Source organism: Nannobrachium achirus (genome assembly GCF_963921795.1).
Source record: "Nannobrachium achirus genome assembly, chromosome: 20".
Taxonomy (NCBI): Eukaryota; Metazoa; Chordata; class Actinopteri; order Myctophiformes; family Myctophidae; genus Nannobrachium; species Nannobrachium achirus.
In genome coordinates, this window is record NC_137827.1 from 41,047,084 (window position 1) to 41,062,658 (window position 15,575).

General features: G+C 43.2%; 1 protein-coding gene across 1 annotated transcript in view; it reads left to right on the forward strand.

Annotated features, from left to right (window-relative positions):
• kif6 (kinesin family member 6) overlaps nucleotides 1-15,575 on the forward strand; it is a gene marked incomplete at both ends in the record, with an annotated part of 173,812 nt that overhangs the window by 19,145 nt on the left and 139,092 nt on the right. Inside the window, 3 exons of the mRNA XM_080751059.1 lie at nucleotides 2,621-2,746; nucleotides 11,692-11,908; nucleotides 14,144-14,277. Coding sequence (XP_080607185.1) covers nucleotides 2,621-2,746; nucleotides 11,692-11,908; nucleotides 14,144-14,277 — 477 coding nt within the window. The remainder of the gene's footprint in view (nucleotides 1-2,620; nucleotides 2,747-11,691; nucleotides 11,909-14,143; nucleotides 14,278-15,575) is intronic.

Consider the following 15,575-nt stretch of genomic DNA (forward strand, 5'->3'; position numbering starts at 1 on the left):
ATATCAATGGACAAGGCAATATCATGTAGCTGTATCAAAGGCTGCCAGAAAAACTGTTCATGTGCCATCCATCCATCCATCCATCTTCAACCGCTTATCCGGAATCGGGTCGCGGGGGTAACGGTTCCAACTGAGACTTCCAGATTTCCTTATCCTGCGTAACTTCCTCCACTCCCTCTGGGAGTATACCGAGGCGTTCCCAGGCCAGTCTGGAGATATAATCCTTCCATCTGGTCTTAGGTCTGCCACGGGGTCTCCTCCCAGTGGGACGTGCATCGAGGACCTTCCTAGGAAGGCGCTCGGGGGGCATCCGTACTAGATGCCCGAACCACCTAAGCTGACTCCTTTCCAAGTGAAGGAGCAGCGGTTCTACTCCAAGTCTCTCTCGGGTGATTGAACTTCATGTGCGAAGAAGGGAATTGCATGCTACTTGGGGTGTCGTTGCCAAGGACTGGAGACAAGATGCAGGAGGATAGGTACACATGACAGTGATAGTGACTAGCAATTATTTGCATTATAATGCAGCCTGTTTTAATCATGTGTTCATTATAATTTCCCTGAGGCTGAAGTTGTTGGAAAGCATGTGCATGTCTATGTGTGAAAGACCCAAAAAGGCAGTTGCATTCATTTCATTGAGATAATCTCTCTCTTTTTTTATTAATTTTTTAAATAAAAAAATAATTTCTAAGATACATTGTTTTGGTCTCTGATTTTATCTGAAGTCATTGCTACAACTACATACAGTAGAATCGGACAGGAAATATAATATCTCGTTTACAGCCATTTTGACAACATGCAAACTCAAGAATAATACAGGTATAAGTCCCTTCTGTGCCATACATCTTAGCAAATGGATTCATATTGCTTGTATTTGCAAAAGCAGTCAACAATCATGGTAGAAATTATGTTAAAGCTCTATTTTGGGAATCCACCATCTTGCAAATATGCACAATAAAGGTCCAGACACACCCAATAATAAAATTAGCTATTCCATTGAGTCGCCCATGGTCAGACACCATGAAATGGTGCACCTGATGAAATAGACACCAAGTTTGCGTTTCTAGCTCATCTGGTTCAGAAGTTATTTTCTGGGTCCTTACATTATGGCGGCCATATTGTGGCGGCCATATTGGATTTCATGGAAACTTGCAATACAAAAAATGTTCATATGTATACCATTGATCAACCTGTGAAGTTTCGTGGAAATATCCCTCAGTTTAAAATGTTTCCCTATTCACCCCCCATTAAAACTAATAGGGGCTAATATTGAGGCGGCCATATTGGAACTTTTCCGTACAAAGTGACCGGGTTGTCCATATAGGTTGTGATCCTACTGGGTCATAGATAATATTTCTGGTGGACAACCTTTTATGTCGGGGCAAATGCAGGTTTCCTAAAAAAAGGCTGGTTTGCCCCCTGGGTAGCTACGTATAACTGTCACTTTGGCATGGCCATTGTTGCACGGGCAATCGTATGACATGACGGGGTGGCCACCAGTCCCCAGCGGCCCCTACATCCATCTGTGCTTAACATCGTTTGATGTGGCAGCAACATTTGTTTTGTTTTTCATTTTAAGGAGTAAGCCCTGTCTATTATCACATTATGATCCCCCAGGGAGATAAAGCGCATGTGTCAAGTCCAAGTCTCCGCCCTGCCCCCTGGCTCCCTGTTTATTTGTTGACTTAAACTGGCAGTGGATCCTGGACGGTCGGCTGTCCTTCAAGGCACACATTGTAACAGTTGCACTTTACAACAGCGGTTCTCAACCTGTGGGTAGGGACCCGCATGATTGATTTTTGGGGGTCCCCAGATGTCATCTGGACGAACGTGAACATTCTTAAAACATCCTGAAAGTGTTTGAAAAATGTTGAATAATTCTTTATTTCATAACACAAATCTTCTCTTCTGGGGCCTTCTCGTCTGTAGCCAAATACATATCATTTTGGGCTCCTTGGCAAAAAAAGATTTGAGAACTATGATTTAGAGGGCATTATTTTGTAGTTAGGCTAGTCAGATGCTGTATGTTGTTTACATGTTCCCATGCTATGTATGTAATTAGATACAGTAGATGTGCATTATACAGTGCACAGCAAGTGTGTTATTTAAATAGTATGTTATTTTTACAGACACTAGGTTTGATGTCTTTCTTGCAATCCTATCCTAGAACTTGATTTAATTGACCGTTTACCTTGTGTTTGGCTGACTAGTCTTCATGCAACTGACTCTTACAGTATGGTTAAAGTTGCTCTGGATAAGAGTTTCTGCAAAATTTAAGGCCAGATGATGCCAGGATGAAAATATACTGAATACCTTGCTGTGTGTGTGTGTGTGTGTGTGTGTGTGTGTGTGTGTGTGTGTGTGTGTGTGTGTGTGTGTGTGTGTGTGTGTGTGTGTGTGTGTGTGTGTGTGTGTGTGTGTGTGTGTGTGTGTGTGTGTGTGTGTGTGTGTGTGTGTGTGTGTGTGTGTGTGTGTGTGTGTGTGTGTGTGTGTGTGTGTGTGTGTGTGTGTGTGTGTGTGTGTGTGGTTAGAGTTCATTTACGTCCCTAATTACTTAAAAATCCTGACATACTAACTACACGTTCCATGTTTTTTTCTACTATGATGTCTCTTTTCCAGCAAGGTGACGATTATGGAGGATGCAGACCAGAATGTCCACCTCAGGAATCTGTCCCTCCAGCAGTCGGCCAATGAGGAGGAGGCTCTCAACTTACTCTTCCTGGGCGACACCAATCGTATGATTGCAGAAGTAAGGCTGCTCCGTGCTTTTCCACCAATCAAACCCTGAGTTTCTAGTTTCAAGAGTTGAATCCCATACACCAAGGTTCCCCAATAGGCGGCCCGCGGGCCATTTGTGTGGCCCGCAGGGGGTGGGGGGGTTAAATAACTATGCCGTTGCCCCCCACGATGTTGTGGCCCTCAACTTGGTACCCTAGACATAATTCGGCCCTTGGGAAAAACTAATTGGGGAACCCTGCCATACACCAATCTAGTTTTCATTGTAGTACAGTAGTATACACTGTATGATCCCGAGTGTTAATTTAACTCTTGAGAGAGTGTATAAATGGAACCAACTGCAATACAGGTCCATTTGGTTCCATTTGTACACTCTCAGAGTTAAACTAACCAAGGGTTCTACTGTGTACAAGTTGGGTACTAAAAGGCACTGGTATGCTGAATATGTATGACCACCTCTAAAAGTAACTAACATACCGTAAAGGGTTTTCTTTGTACCCTTCAGTAGAAATCCAACATCCAAAGGCTACCTTATGACAGTTCTATATAACATTATTTTGGTGCCCCTGTGGTTATCACCGCACATTTTCCCTCTGTAAAAAAAACGCAGCATTCCCTCTGTAATTTCTGTTTATGTTGTGGTGGCTCTTTAGTCTGCTCAGACACCCAGACTCCCCGACCCGATGAGACAGCTAGCGGCGGGTCAGTCCAGGGGCGTCACAAGGGGTAGGGAAGTGGGACTGAGTTACGAGGGCCCAAGGTGGTGGAGGGGGCCTTAATTATGCTATACTTTAGCTATTGAAAAATAGCAGATATACAAGCTCACTGCCGCGCTGCGAGCTTGTAGATCTGCTATTTTTTTGAAAAGTCGTGAAAATGTGTGCAAATCTTTGAATATATATTTTTTAAGCAAACATTTGTAACTCAAATTTTGCTTCTGGGGGGGGGGGGGGTCCCTGGAACTAAATATTTTGAGATGGGGTTCCGTGGCCAAATACATACCATTTTGGGGGTCCTTCACATGAAAAGGTTTGAGCTCCACTCTGACATAGAAACATAGGTTCAAAAAAAACCTCAGGAGGATTTGAAATATTCAAAGATTTTCATGATTTCTTCAAAAATGGCAGATCTACAAGCTCGCAGCGCGGCACTCGGTGCCGCGCTGTGAGCTTGTATATCTGCTATTTTTCAATAGTTAAAGCACAGGGGCCCCGCAGTGAATCCTTGTACCCAGGGCCCAGAATTTCGCTGCACAACCTCAGGTTTTGGCACAAGAGCGCTGGCCTCACCTTGTTTACTCCTGTCTTAGGGTTTTATTTGTACGTAAATAACACGCAGCAAAAAAGTGAATCGAGTCATCAGGTTTCAATTAGCGGTACAGGCCCCTTTTCATTTCAGATTAGTTCTTATTTTTGATGTGGCTAGTGTTGATCCCACATGCAAATAAAGCTGAAATGGATGTGGTGTCCCAGTTGGTTTTCTTATTTTTTTATACCACTTTTAACCCATTTAGTGCTCCAGACATGAACGGGTTAAATGTCCAGCGTGCCGCCCGCAGGCTCCCATACGCTTCCATTGTCTTATTTTGAAGGCCAGAAGTCCATTGCGTAAACACTTCCGGTTTGACGTCATGACGTCATTCACCGGAAGCGATCGTCATCAACATGCGGTTGTGTAATGGTGGATCGTTGCTTTTCAACATGTGTTTTATTAGCGAGAATCTAATGCCATCCTTGGCTTTAAAAGTGTTGTTTGGAGAAAATGGACATTAAAGATGCGATTCCCCGTCGGCCTCCATGTTATGGGATTACTATTTTGTGCACGTGGATCCGTGATGATGATGAATCGGCGAGGCCGATCGTGCCAGGACCTTCCGCCCGGCTACAGGGTAGGAGAACCGCCGTTACTCCATATACAGTACTTTTCGCGAGTATACTCGGGATCGGCACTCTAAATACTCGAGTATTTTTCACGAGTATTCTCGGGATTGGCTACAAATGAGTTAAGAGATGAGGGATTTGTGTGCGGTACCCTTTTGTCTAACAAGTAACTAATCTAATAATCTGCTTAACTCCTTTGTTTAAAACAATGTTATTTTGTCTTTCCAATTTACCCACATACTGTACACACACACACACACTCTCCCAGTGTGCGTTGCTTAATAGCCTGGGGGAATATTTCACTGGGAAATACATTCTCGCTTGTTATAGTAGACCATTGATCAAAACCGTCAGAGGGGGCTGATGCGCAGTTCTGCAGGGAGCCGATCAGCGACCCCAGTTTTTGTCCATAACAGTCCACCCACACAGAGACCGCTGTTGGCGTCCTACGCTTGGGACTCCCTCGTCCGCGCGAGGGTCTCCCTCGAGCTTTGAGCGAAACAAAGAACCCATCAACATCAGTCATTTATCAGCGTCCAGAATATTCCCTCCAGAACACTGGTGTTCTGCAAAGAACTCGCCCCATAAGGTTCACAGAATCAGTGTCTTTCTTCTTTTCGCTCGCAGGCCGCATGTGGACAAAAGATGACACATAGTGTGTGTTCACGCCACACCAGCGGCGTTAGTTCAGAAAAAGCTAAGGTATGGCAACATGACTGGTGTCTTGCGCCTCGCGTGCAAGACACCAGTCATGTTGCCATACCTTAGCAACAGGCTCGATTATAGTACATTTTATCATTTCCCCCTGTAGCCAAGGTATGGCAGCTGCCATAGCTTGCCATACCCAATTGACGCCTCTGCGCCACACTCCAAACCATGAGCTCATTGCCGGGCGTCGGGAGACTTCTAGTGGCTTCCCTTGTGCCGTGTTTATGAGACAGGAAATAAAATACGCTTTTTGAAACCTTCTCAACCTTCCCTCAGCTTTTCAGCGGAAACATTTCCTCTCATCTGGACTTTTTTTTGTCCCTTTCTCTTCTTCCTGGCCATCTCTCACCTCTGCTTGGCCCACGTGTAAAAGTTTAATTCATGCTTTGTGGCGTGGCAGCAAAAATAACAGACCTACAAGCTCACGTTTGTTATGTTCAGTATGAATTGTGCATTAGTCTGCCCCCCACACAGGTTTCTATGTCCATATGTCCCTCCTTGCTGATTCTACAAATACCTTCTAAATCAGTAGTTCTCAAACCTTTTCGTGCCAAGGACCCCCAAATTGATATATATTTGGCCGCGGACCCCCATCTGATAAATGTTTTGTGTCAGTGACCAGGGATAAGAGATTTGTGTTAAAAAATTCAAAATTAATGCTAAACTAGAAGCAGTGCTCTTCCGAGCACAGGTCTCCACCAGGCCACACAAATTGCCCTGTTATAGCGCCACCATGAGGCTGATTTGAGAAATTTGAAGTGGCATTTCTTCCTCTACCTAGTGGGAACGTGCACGCCCAATTTCACCAAGATTGCACGCTGTGTTCATGATTTGAGGCATTTTGTTCAAAACGGAGCAATCCTGCAAACTTTGGAAGCCAATTGTAGACAATCAGGATGGAATATGGAAAATCGGACGTATCCATGATGATCACATGACTGTAGAGATACTGTCTACCGATTTGTATGATTTTTGGACAAAATCTGTAGGAGTAGTGTACAGAAATGTGTTTTGCAAACATCGGCCTCATGGTGGCGCTAGAACAGGGCCATTTGAAAAATGTGGGGTAGAGGTTCTGAATTGGCATCCAGGGAGTGTGTGTGCTCAGTTTGGCAGCGATCGGGCCAACGGTGCCGGAGATTAGCTGTACACAAGCTCGGAGGACGGACGGACGCACGGACGGACAGGGGCGAAAACATACTCTCCCCCTGCCTTCGGCTGGTGGAGACAATTATTTAAAAAAATCAAAGATGTACAAGCTCGCAGCATTATAAAAACTTGTATATTCACAACTTACAGTATGTTGCTATATATATATATATATATATATATATATATATATATATATATATATAGAGATGGATGGATGGATGGATGGATAAAATAAAAACTGACGGATGCTTTCCAAGTTTTATTGGGTTAACTCACCCCGAGTGTAACCTCGTCTTATTGGGGAACAGGGGGAGTGCGCAGCACAGCAGGTGGTCCGAATGCCGCCCACCCCGGCCACCTCCACAGACTTGGATCAACGATCTCTCCGGGTTATGGGGGTTTGTAGCCCCATGCAGACCCCTCTGTCCGGACCGTGCTGACTAACTCCATGTGGTCAGACACTGTGTGTGGTCAGCGTGTGGTCAGCATGTGTTCCACAGAGGTCAGGAAGCTGCTCCAGGGAGGTCATGTTTTTTACGTGGCCGATGTCGTAAACCGGAGAGGACAGATGATGACGGGTCAAAGTGGGGTCCGGGGACCACTAGGGGTCCTTTTCAGGGCTTAGTGGTTCCCAACTTTTTCCGGATCACTTTGAAAATCTTGAAAGCGCCTAGTGGTCAGATGGGTGGGCGGCATGCGTATTAAAGGAGTAGTTCACCCCAATGGAGACTTAATTGAGTTCAATAATATTTTGTATTTGTCGCATTCCTAAGACAATAATTTTATTATAGTAAATTTACCCCCATTGATTCCGGATGGAGACCCAAATGCATGGCCCTGGATGGGGAAACCGCCAGGTTAAGTTTACTATAAGTTTTTTGTCTTAGGAATGCGACAAAAAACTAAAAATATTATTGAACTCAAGTCTCCATGGCGTGAGTAATCAATCAATTAAAAAAAATTCTGGGGTGAACTACTCCTTTAATGGTCAATCACTTGATTGTGTTCTAGCTTGGATAAATGGAACCAACGTAGTGCAGGCCTACTTAAAACATCCTTAAAACCTTTCCATAGATTTTTTTTAAATGTTATATTATCAATACAATCTTAGTGTTATGCCATATATTTGCAGCCCACCAGTGGTTTAGGGTTAGGGTCCCAGTCTCGGAGGTAGAAATATGTCTGTGGCCTAATGGATATCAATCTGGGGGTCCTTGAAGGAGAAAGAAGGTTTGAGAACCACTGTGACAGCTGAAGGTGGGGGGAATGAAAAAAAACAAAGAAAAACATCACATACAATGCACAATGCTTCCTTATACTGTATCTCTAATCTAAAGTTTATAGATGAATAATGGTTAACGTACAGTAAAAGTGTTACGGGTCCATTTGGCCCACTCTTAATTAACCACTTAAACCCTACTTTATACATAGTTGACCCTGGAGACCACAGGAGTTTATACTAGGCCCACTGCTTTGCTTTGTTTTGTTTTGTTTCTCTTCTACACTAAATGGCTTAGCTGAAAATAGCCAATCTACAATCTCACAACACGTCACAGCCCGATCAAGCCAAGATCTGATCCTATATATCAACCATAAGTACCATTATATAACCGATCCTTCTAGAGGCCTCCTAAGGCATCTGAAGGCGCCATCGCTCTGCTTTAAGGGAAACCCTGAGGAGCAGCGGAGGTCAGGCGAAGAGTGAGTGGAATTTGGACTGCAGAAAGATATGACACGGCCCGCTTGAGATATAGTGAAGGATCAGTCGTGAGTTGGCGTAACCTTGACAAACAAGTGTTGGCATTTTTACAGCGACCATAAGTCGGGGTCAGAGCACCTTTTTGAAAAGCCATGAGATGGAATGTGTGTGATCTTCATATCACGACGGCGGGACCCCGCAGTGAGTCATGTCTATTATCTCAAATCAGTGGTCAGAGACCTTTTCTACCAATGAGTGGGGGGAAGAAATGCCTCCAAAAGCTAATTAAAGGCAAGGTCTAGTCTATTATCAAGGCTTGACATTTCTGTACTAATTAAAAGCTGTGAGTATTTATACTCCCAGAGTCTTCAGCCCAAGTGCACACAGCTGGAGTACTAACCAAAACAACGTGCCTCTGACTGTCCATCTCCTGTATGCAGTGGTGGAAGGTAACTAAGTACTTTTACTTAAGTACCGTACTTAGGTACGATTTTTACCTATTTGTACTTTACTTGAGTATTTCCCATATCCAATACGTTTACTTCTACTCCACTACATTTCAGTACCTAAAATATTGTACTTTTACTCAACTACAATTATTTGAAAACTAAAAATCTACTTTGTAGATTTTTATTGTTATTACAAAACATACATTACCCACACCAGCCCTAAATAGATTTGGCCCATTTTAAAATACTAGAAGCTGGGCCGCCCTTAGGGCGGCCCAGCGTCTAGTCGGCGACCTCGCCAACTCGGAAAACAATGTAAATAGGGAATGAATGCCCCGCCCTTTAATGCAAACCCCATTATACCTGTTTTCATAGGACCCGTTTTGACCATCTGTCTGCCTGTGTCCATTTATGCCCATATATGGAGATATCTGTATCTGTCTGTCTGTCTGTCGGCGTCCATTTTATGTCCATATATGGAGATCACTGCAGTTATAGTTCTGGGTCCATTTTATGCCCATATATGGAGATATCTGTCTATCTGCGTCCATTTTATGCCCATATATGGAGTATCTGTCTGTGCCTCCAACTGTGTTGCAGACACAGTGCCGGTTCCCCCTTTAATGCAAACCTCATTATACCTGTTGTCATAGGACCCGTTTTGAACATCTGTTTGCCTGTGTCCATTTATGCCCATATATGGAGATATCTGTATCTGTCTGTCTGCGTCCATTTTATGCCCATATATGGAGATCTTTGACCATCTGTTTGCCTCTGTCCATTTATGTCCATATATGGAGATATATGTATCTGTCTGTCTGCAATCCATTTTATGCCCATATATGGGGGCATTCATTTTATGCCCATATATGGAGAACGCGCGTGCCCGTGGGACGAACGGTTCTCGAGATACGCGGATTACTTACATACATACATACACACTCACAGAGATTTTTTGTTGACTCATGTGGCGTACGTGATGTCAGAGCCTTTTATGAAGTGATGTCACAATGAGTCAGAGCTTTCGCCGATTTCCTCCGGAACAGCCTGATGTCAACAATCAACCCCGCATAAGGAGATTCCGAACGTTTCGCGCCGGTTCGGGAAAACCGCGCGTCGGGTCGGGTCGAGACCCGGCACTGCACTGCGTGCCGCGGCGGGGAACGCGCGTGCCGAATCTGAAGCCGGTGGGACGAACGGTTCTCGAGATACGCGGATTACAGACACACAGACACACAGACAGACAGACAGACACACACGCAGAGACTTCTCGCATTTATAGATAGATGGTGAAATCGTGCGATGCGACACATTGTGAGCTTGTAGATCTGCGATTTTCAAAAGATTTGTATACTTTTTAAAGCAATTGAAATGGGACATTCTGCATAATGAGTACTTTCTACTTTTGGTACTTTTGATATTTTGAATTCCGGACTTTTACTTGTAACAGAGTATTTCCACATTGTAGATACTTTTACTAAAGTACAACATTTGAGTATGTCTCTGTTGGGTGGAAACCTCATAATTATGTCCAAAACTGTACATTTTCAGGATTCAAATGTTAAAAAAGCAAAAGTAGACGATATACAAGCTCAAAGCGTGTTGCGTTGCTTCGTGCGTTGAGCTTGCGCATCTGCTACTTTTAACACTGCAATACGATCAAGTATAGGCTGTTAATTTACAAAAAAGGTTAGAAGTTAGAATATTATATTGGAGACGGGAGGTTTCTTCCCCCGACGGACAGCGACGATATTATCTCGGCATCAGCAGATTCTCTCTCACAGTGACCCACATCTTCTGCCAGTTAATAAAAAGAAAAACCTTTCTGTCTGAGGAGGATGAGTCAAATTCTATTTCGGTCTCCCCGCCGGTCTGCTGGCTTCTGCCGTGTCTGTGAACATCTCGAACGTCAACCTCAGCTCTATTGTCAGGCGGCCACCATGTGTGTACAAGTCGTCGCTCAACGCGCGCCTTTGATCCTCGTACCCCAGTCAGGATAAAATCATACAAATGAACTGCGTTGTTGTTGGGATACGGAAAGTCCCTGAAACATAAAAGGAAATAGTCCCCCTTTTACTTTTGGCTGTCCACCGCAGTGTTGATTTTTGACAACAAACTTTGATTTTGTTTTAGTCATAGTCTTTTGAATAAAATTCCACATAGTTTTACAGTTTAGGCATTTAGCAGACGCTTTTAATCCAAAGCGACTTACAATAAGCAGGTAATACATCACTATAATAAACAAGATAATATGTCAGTACAAGTTTTAGTCATTCTTTTGTCATCTGAAATGTTTTAATTATAGTCTAGTTGACTGGCTCACAAGCTGGTATGGCACCAGCTTGTGAGCTTGTAGATCTGCTAGTTTCAGAGCGTAACACCCGAGCTCAACCAAACATAAAATTACTTCTCTTCATATTTAGTTCTACTGGATCTCTTCCTCCCTAACATTTTAGTCTTGCTTTTATTTGTTGACCAAATTGTCAATATATTTTTGTCATCATATTTGCATTCGAGATGTAGTGGAGTAGTTGTAAAAGTACTGGAAATTGGAAATACTCAAGTAAAGTACAAATGCCTTGTACTTAAGTATAGTACTTACAGTAAGTACATTTTCAGGCAGTGACCTCCAAAATAATCATATTTGAACTGGGACCCCCCCCCCCCCCCCACCCTGACAAGCACTAAGATTTGAGGCATTACATTTTGTATAACACGGTTCTAATTTCTGCCTCGAATATTTGACAATTAGGCCAATGTTTAATTTGTCATTTCAGAGGTATTAAAAAGTCCTTAAATTGTGACTTTAGAAATGTGCAGATACCCTCTATACACTTAAACTTTATGTTGATTTGTTTACTGTTGAGTGAGAAAACAATGTTTCACATTAAGCTAATCATCTGGGGACCCCCCCAAAATAATTTGGGGACCCCCGACCCACAGGTAGAGGACCAATGCTTTACACCACTGCCCCCCTCCATGGCTCTCTGCATCCCCTTTCCCCCCTCTCTCTCTCTCTCTTCCTTCATATCTCTCTCTCTCTCTCTCTCCCTTCGTTTATATCCCTCAGACCCCCATGAACCAGGCGTCCACTCGCTCGCACTGCATCTTCACCGTGCACCTGTGTGGCCGCGAGCCGGGCTCCGCCACCGTGAAGCGCTCCAAGCTCCACCTGGTGGACCTGGCCGGGTCGGAGCGGGTGGGCAAGACGGGCGTGGGCGGGCAGCAGTTCACCGAGGGGAAGTACATCAACCTCTCTCTGCATTACCTGGAACAGGTTAGAGTCAGTGGGTTTTAACCCTTTTTCATATCAATGTCGTTATAGATGGTTTTCCTGAGCGCTCCCCTGTAGAGGGCGCTGCCAGCATTGCTGCGGTGTCAGACCTGTAGAAAGAGAGAGTTCTGACCAGGCCCGGCACTACCGGGGGGGCCTGCTGGGGCATTGCACCCTCAGTTGCAAGTTGTGCCCCCTCAGTTTATATTCTATGTAAAGTCAAGAAAATATCAAAAAACAACACAAATATTGACTGAATATTATTGTTGTCATAGAGATTACAATAACAGTATTGAAACACAGTTGCCCCCTATAATAATTATCTGATTATTATTATCCGCAGCTGGTGCAGCAGCACAACTCCCTTCTATTCCGCAATTTAAAATCACCTAAACCACAGCGCATTAGCGGCTGTTATTTCGGCTCCCAAAAACTAGCATCTGTTGTAGGTACTATAGATAATAAAAAGAATGTTCATTAGTACTAGCCTATATAAAAAAATATGTGCCCCCTCACAATTTTCAACAGCCCCCTTAGTCATTTCATCCTGCAGCCGGCCCTGGTTCTGACACTTACGTCGACTCCCATATTGTAAGCGTGGAAAGCGGACATGACGTCACCATTTAGCGTACTGGAGTCTAGTGATATTCCTGCTGCTCTTCAGCCTTAATTCACCTCCATTGTAACCAAGGCATTTTCACTCGCTGGTAAGTAGACTAAATCACGTCTTTTTCCACCTTTTAACACATTCACAGGCCTCTCCAGGTTAATTTAAGTCAATTTTAAAGTCAATAAAGTCAATAAAGTAAATTTTCTTACGAGAAACATTAACTAGAGCCCATCACGTGAAATAATAATGTTGCCTAACTTGGAGAGGCCTGTGAATTAAAAGGGGAAAAAATACGTGATTTAGTCTACTTACCAGCGAGTGAAAATGCCTCGGTTGCAATGGAAGTGGACAAGGCTGAAGAGCAGCAGACATTTGTTAGGAATGTCACCAGGCTCCAGCGACGCAACTTCCGCTTTGCGGCGAGATCAAAGCGTGACGCTACTCTCCTCTATTGCTCTGGGTCCAGCATACTGTAGCAGCAGAGTGACTATTGACACGGCAGCAATGGTGGCGGTGGTGCCCTCTACAGGGGAATGCTCAGGAAAAAGTTCTATTTGTTCAGCATATGAGCCACAGACCACCATTTGATTTGCCTCTCAGACCCCCAAGACTTAAAATATTTTGTCATCTTTGGATAAGATTTTCATATATATATATATATATATATTTTTTTTTAATGTATTTAGTTCTTTTGAAAAATGTAATTGACATTTGTTTTATCCCAGATTCTTTTCAAATAATTATAATTTAATTTATGCGACCCATAACATTTTTCATCCACCCACAAATGTTTGGGAAACACTGGCGTACACTGTGACTGCACACTTTTCGGTCACTTTCAACGTGTAAAGGCAGTCTTCCAGACATTGAATTACTCCAGGTCAGGTATTCCATGTCAATAGTGATGGAAGAAGTACTCACATTATTTACTAAAGTAATAGTATCAATACCACAATGTAGAAAATTGACGATCTACAAGCTCACAACACGTCCCTGAGCTTGCTATTTTGCCTTTTGTCTTGCTTGTAGCCAAAGTATATAGTGCTGAAGTGGTTAATGAATATGTTTTGTTATAATAATCGAAATCTACAAAGTAACAACTGTATTAACTAAAGTTGTCAAATAATTGTAGCGGAGTAAAAGTACAAAATGTCAGCACTATTACAAGTAGAAGTAAAAAAGAAAAAAAAAAGTACAGACATTTTGGAAATTAAGTAAAAATACCTCAAAATTGCACTCAAGTACAGTACTTTGAGTAATTGTACATAGTCACTTTCAACCACAGTATGCCACGTGTTTCTTAGAAGTATCTTTATCTTACACTCCGTCACTGTCCGGCAGAAACTTTGTATCTCCAAGTTTTAAATGTGTACTATACATTGTTTTCGTAAAGTAAAGCCCTGCTTCGTCATACAAGACTGTGGCCCAAAACTTGTGAAAATAGCAGATGTAAACCACACAACGCCTTGCATCGCGAGGTGTTGTGTGCTTGTACTGTAGATCAGCTATTTTTACTCTTTCAAATCGTTTTTAAAATAACAAAAAAAAGGGAAGGTTTTGTACATACAAAGTTTCCACCCGACAAAGATGACTTATATCTCTTCCATTCTCCCCATGTGCTTGTCAAGGTGATCATAGCCTTGTCGGAGAGGAACCGCTCCCACATCCCCTACAGGAACTCCATGATGACCTCTGTGCTGCGGGACAGCTTGGGGGGGAACTGCATGACCACCATGGTCGCCACCGTCTCCGCGGACAGGAGGAACCTAGATGTGAGGATGGGCCTCATCAGGCCATAACACTCAGAAACAAACACTTGCAAAAGCGAGGAGATACCCAGGGGGCAAACCAGCCTTTTTTTAGGAAACCTGCATTTGCCCCGACATAAAAGGTTGTCCACCAGAAATATTATCTATGACCCAGTAGGATCACAACCTATATGGACAACCCGGTCAATTTGTACGGCAAAGTTCCAATATGGCCTCCTCAATATTAGCCCCTATTAGTTTTAATGGGGGGTGAATAGGGAAAATTTTTAAACTGAGGGATATTTCCACGAAACTTCACAGGTTGATCAATGGTATACATATGAACATTTTTTGTATTGCAAGTTTCCATGAAATCCAATATGGCCGCCACAATATGGCCGCCATAATGTAAGGACCCAGAAAATAGGTTTTGCCTCTAACTTCTGAACCAGATGAGCTAGAAACGCAAACTTGGTGTCTATTTCATGGTGTCTGACCATGGGAGACTCAATGGAATAGCTAATTTTATTATTGGGTGTGTCTGGACCTTTATTGTGCATATTTGCAAGATGGTGGATTCCCAAAATAGAGCTTTAACATAATTTCTACCATGATTGTTGACTGCTTTTGCAAATACAAGCAATATGAATCCATTTGCTAAGATTTATGGCACAGAAGGGACTTATACCTGTATTATTCTTGAGTTTGCATGTTGTCAAAATGGCTGTAAACGAGATATTATATTTCCTGTCCGATTCTACTGTATGTAGTTGTAGCAATGACTTCAGATAAAATCAGAGACCAAAACAATGTATCTTAGAAATTATTTTTTTTATTTAAAAAATTAATAAAAAAAGAGAGAGATTATCTCAATGAAATGAATGCAACTGCCTTTTTGGGTCTTTCACACATAGACATGCACATGCTTTCCAACAACTTCAGCTTCAGGGAAATTATAATGTACACATGATTAAAACAGGCTGCATTATAATGCAAATAATTGCTAGTCACTATCACTGTCATGTGTACCTATCCTGCTGCATCTTGTCTCCAGTCCTTGGCAACGACACCCCAAGTAGCATGCAATTCCCTTCTTCGCACATGAAGTTCAATCACCCGAGAGAGACTTGGAGTAGAACCGCTGCTCCTTTACTTGGAAAGGAGTCAGCTTAGGTGGTTCGGGCATCTAGTACGGATGCCCCCCGAGCGCCTTCCTAGGAAGGTCCTCGATGCACGTCCCACTGGGAGGAGACCCCGTGGCAGACCTAAGACCAGATGGAAGGATTATATCTCCAGACTGGCCTGGGAACGCCTCGGTATAC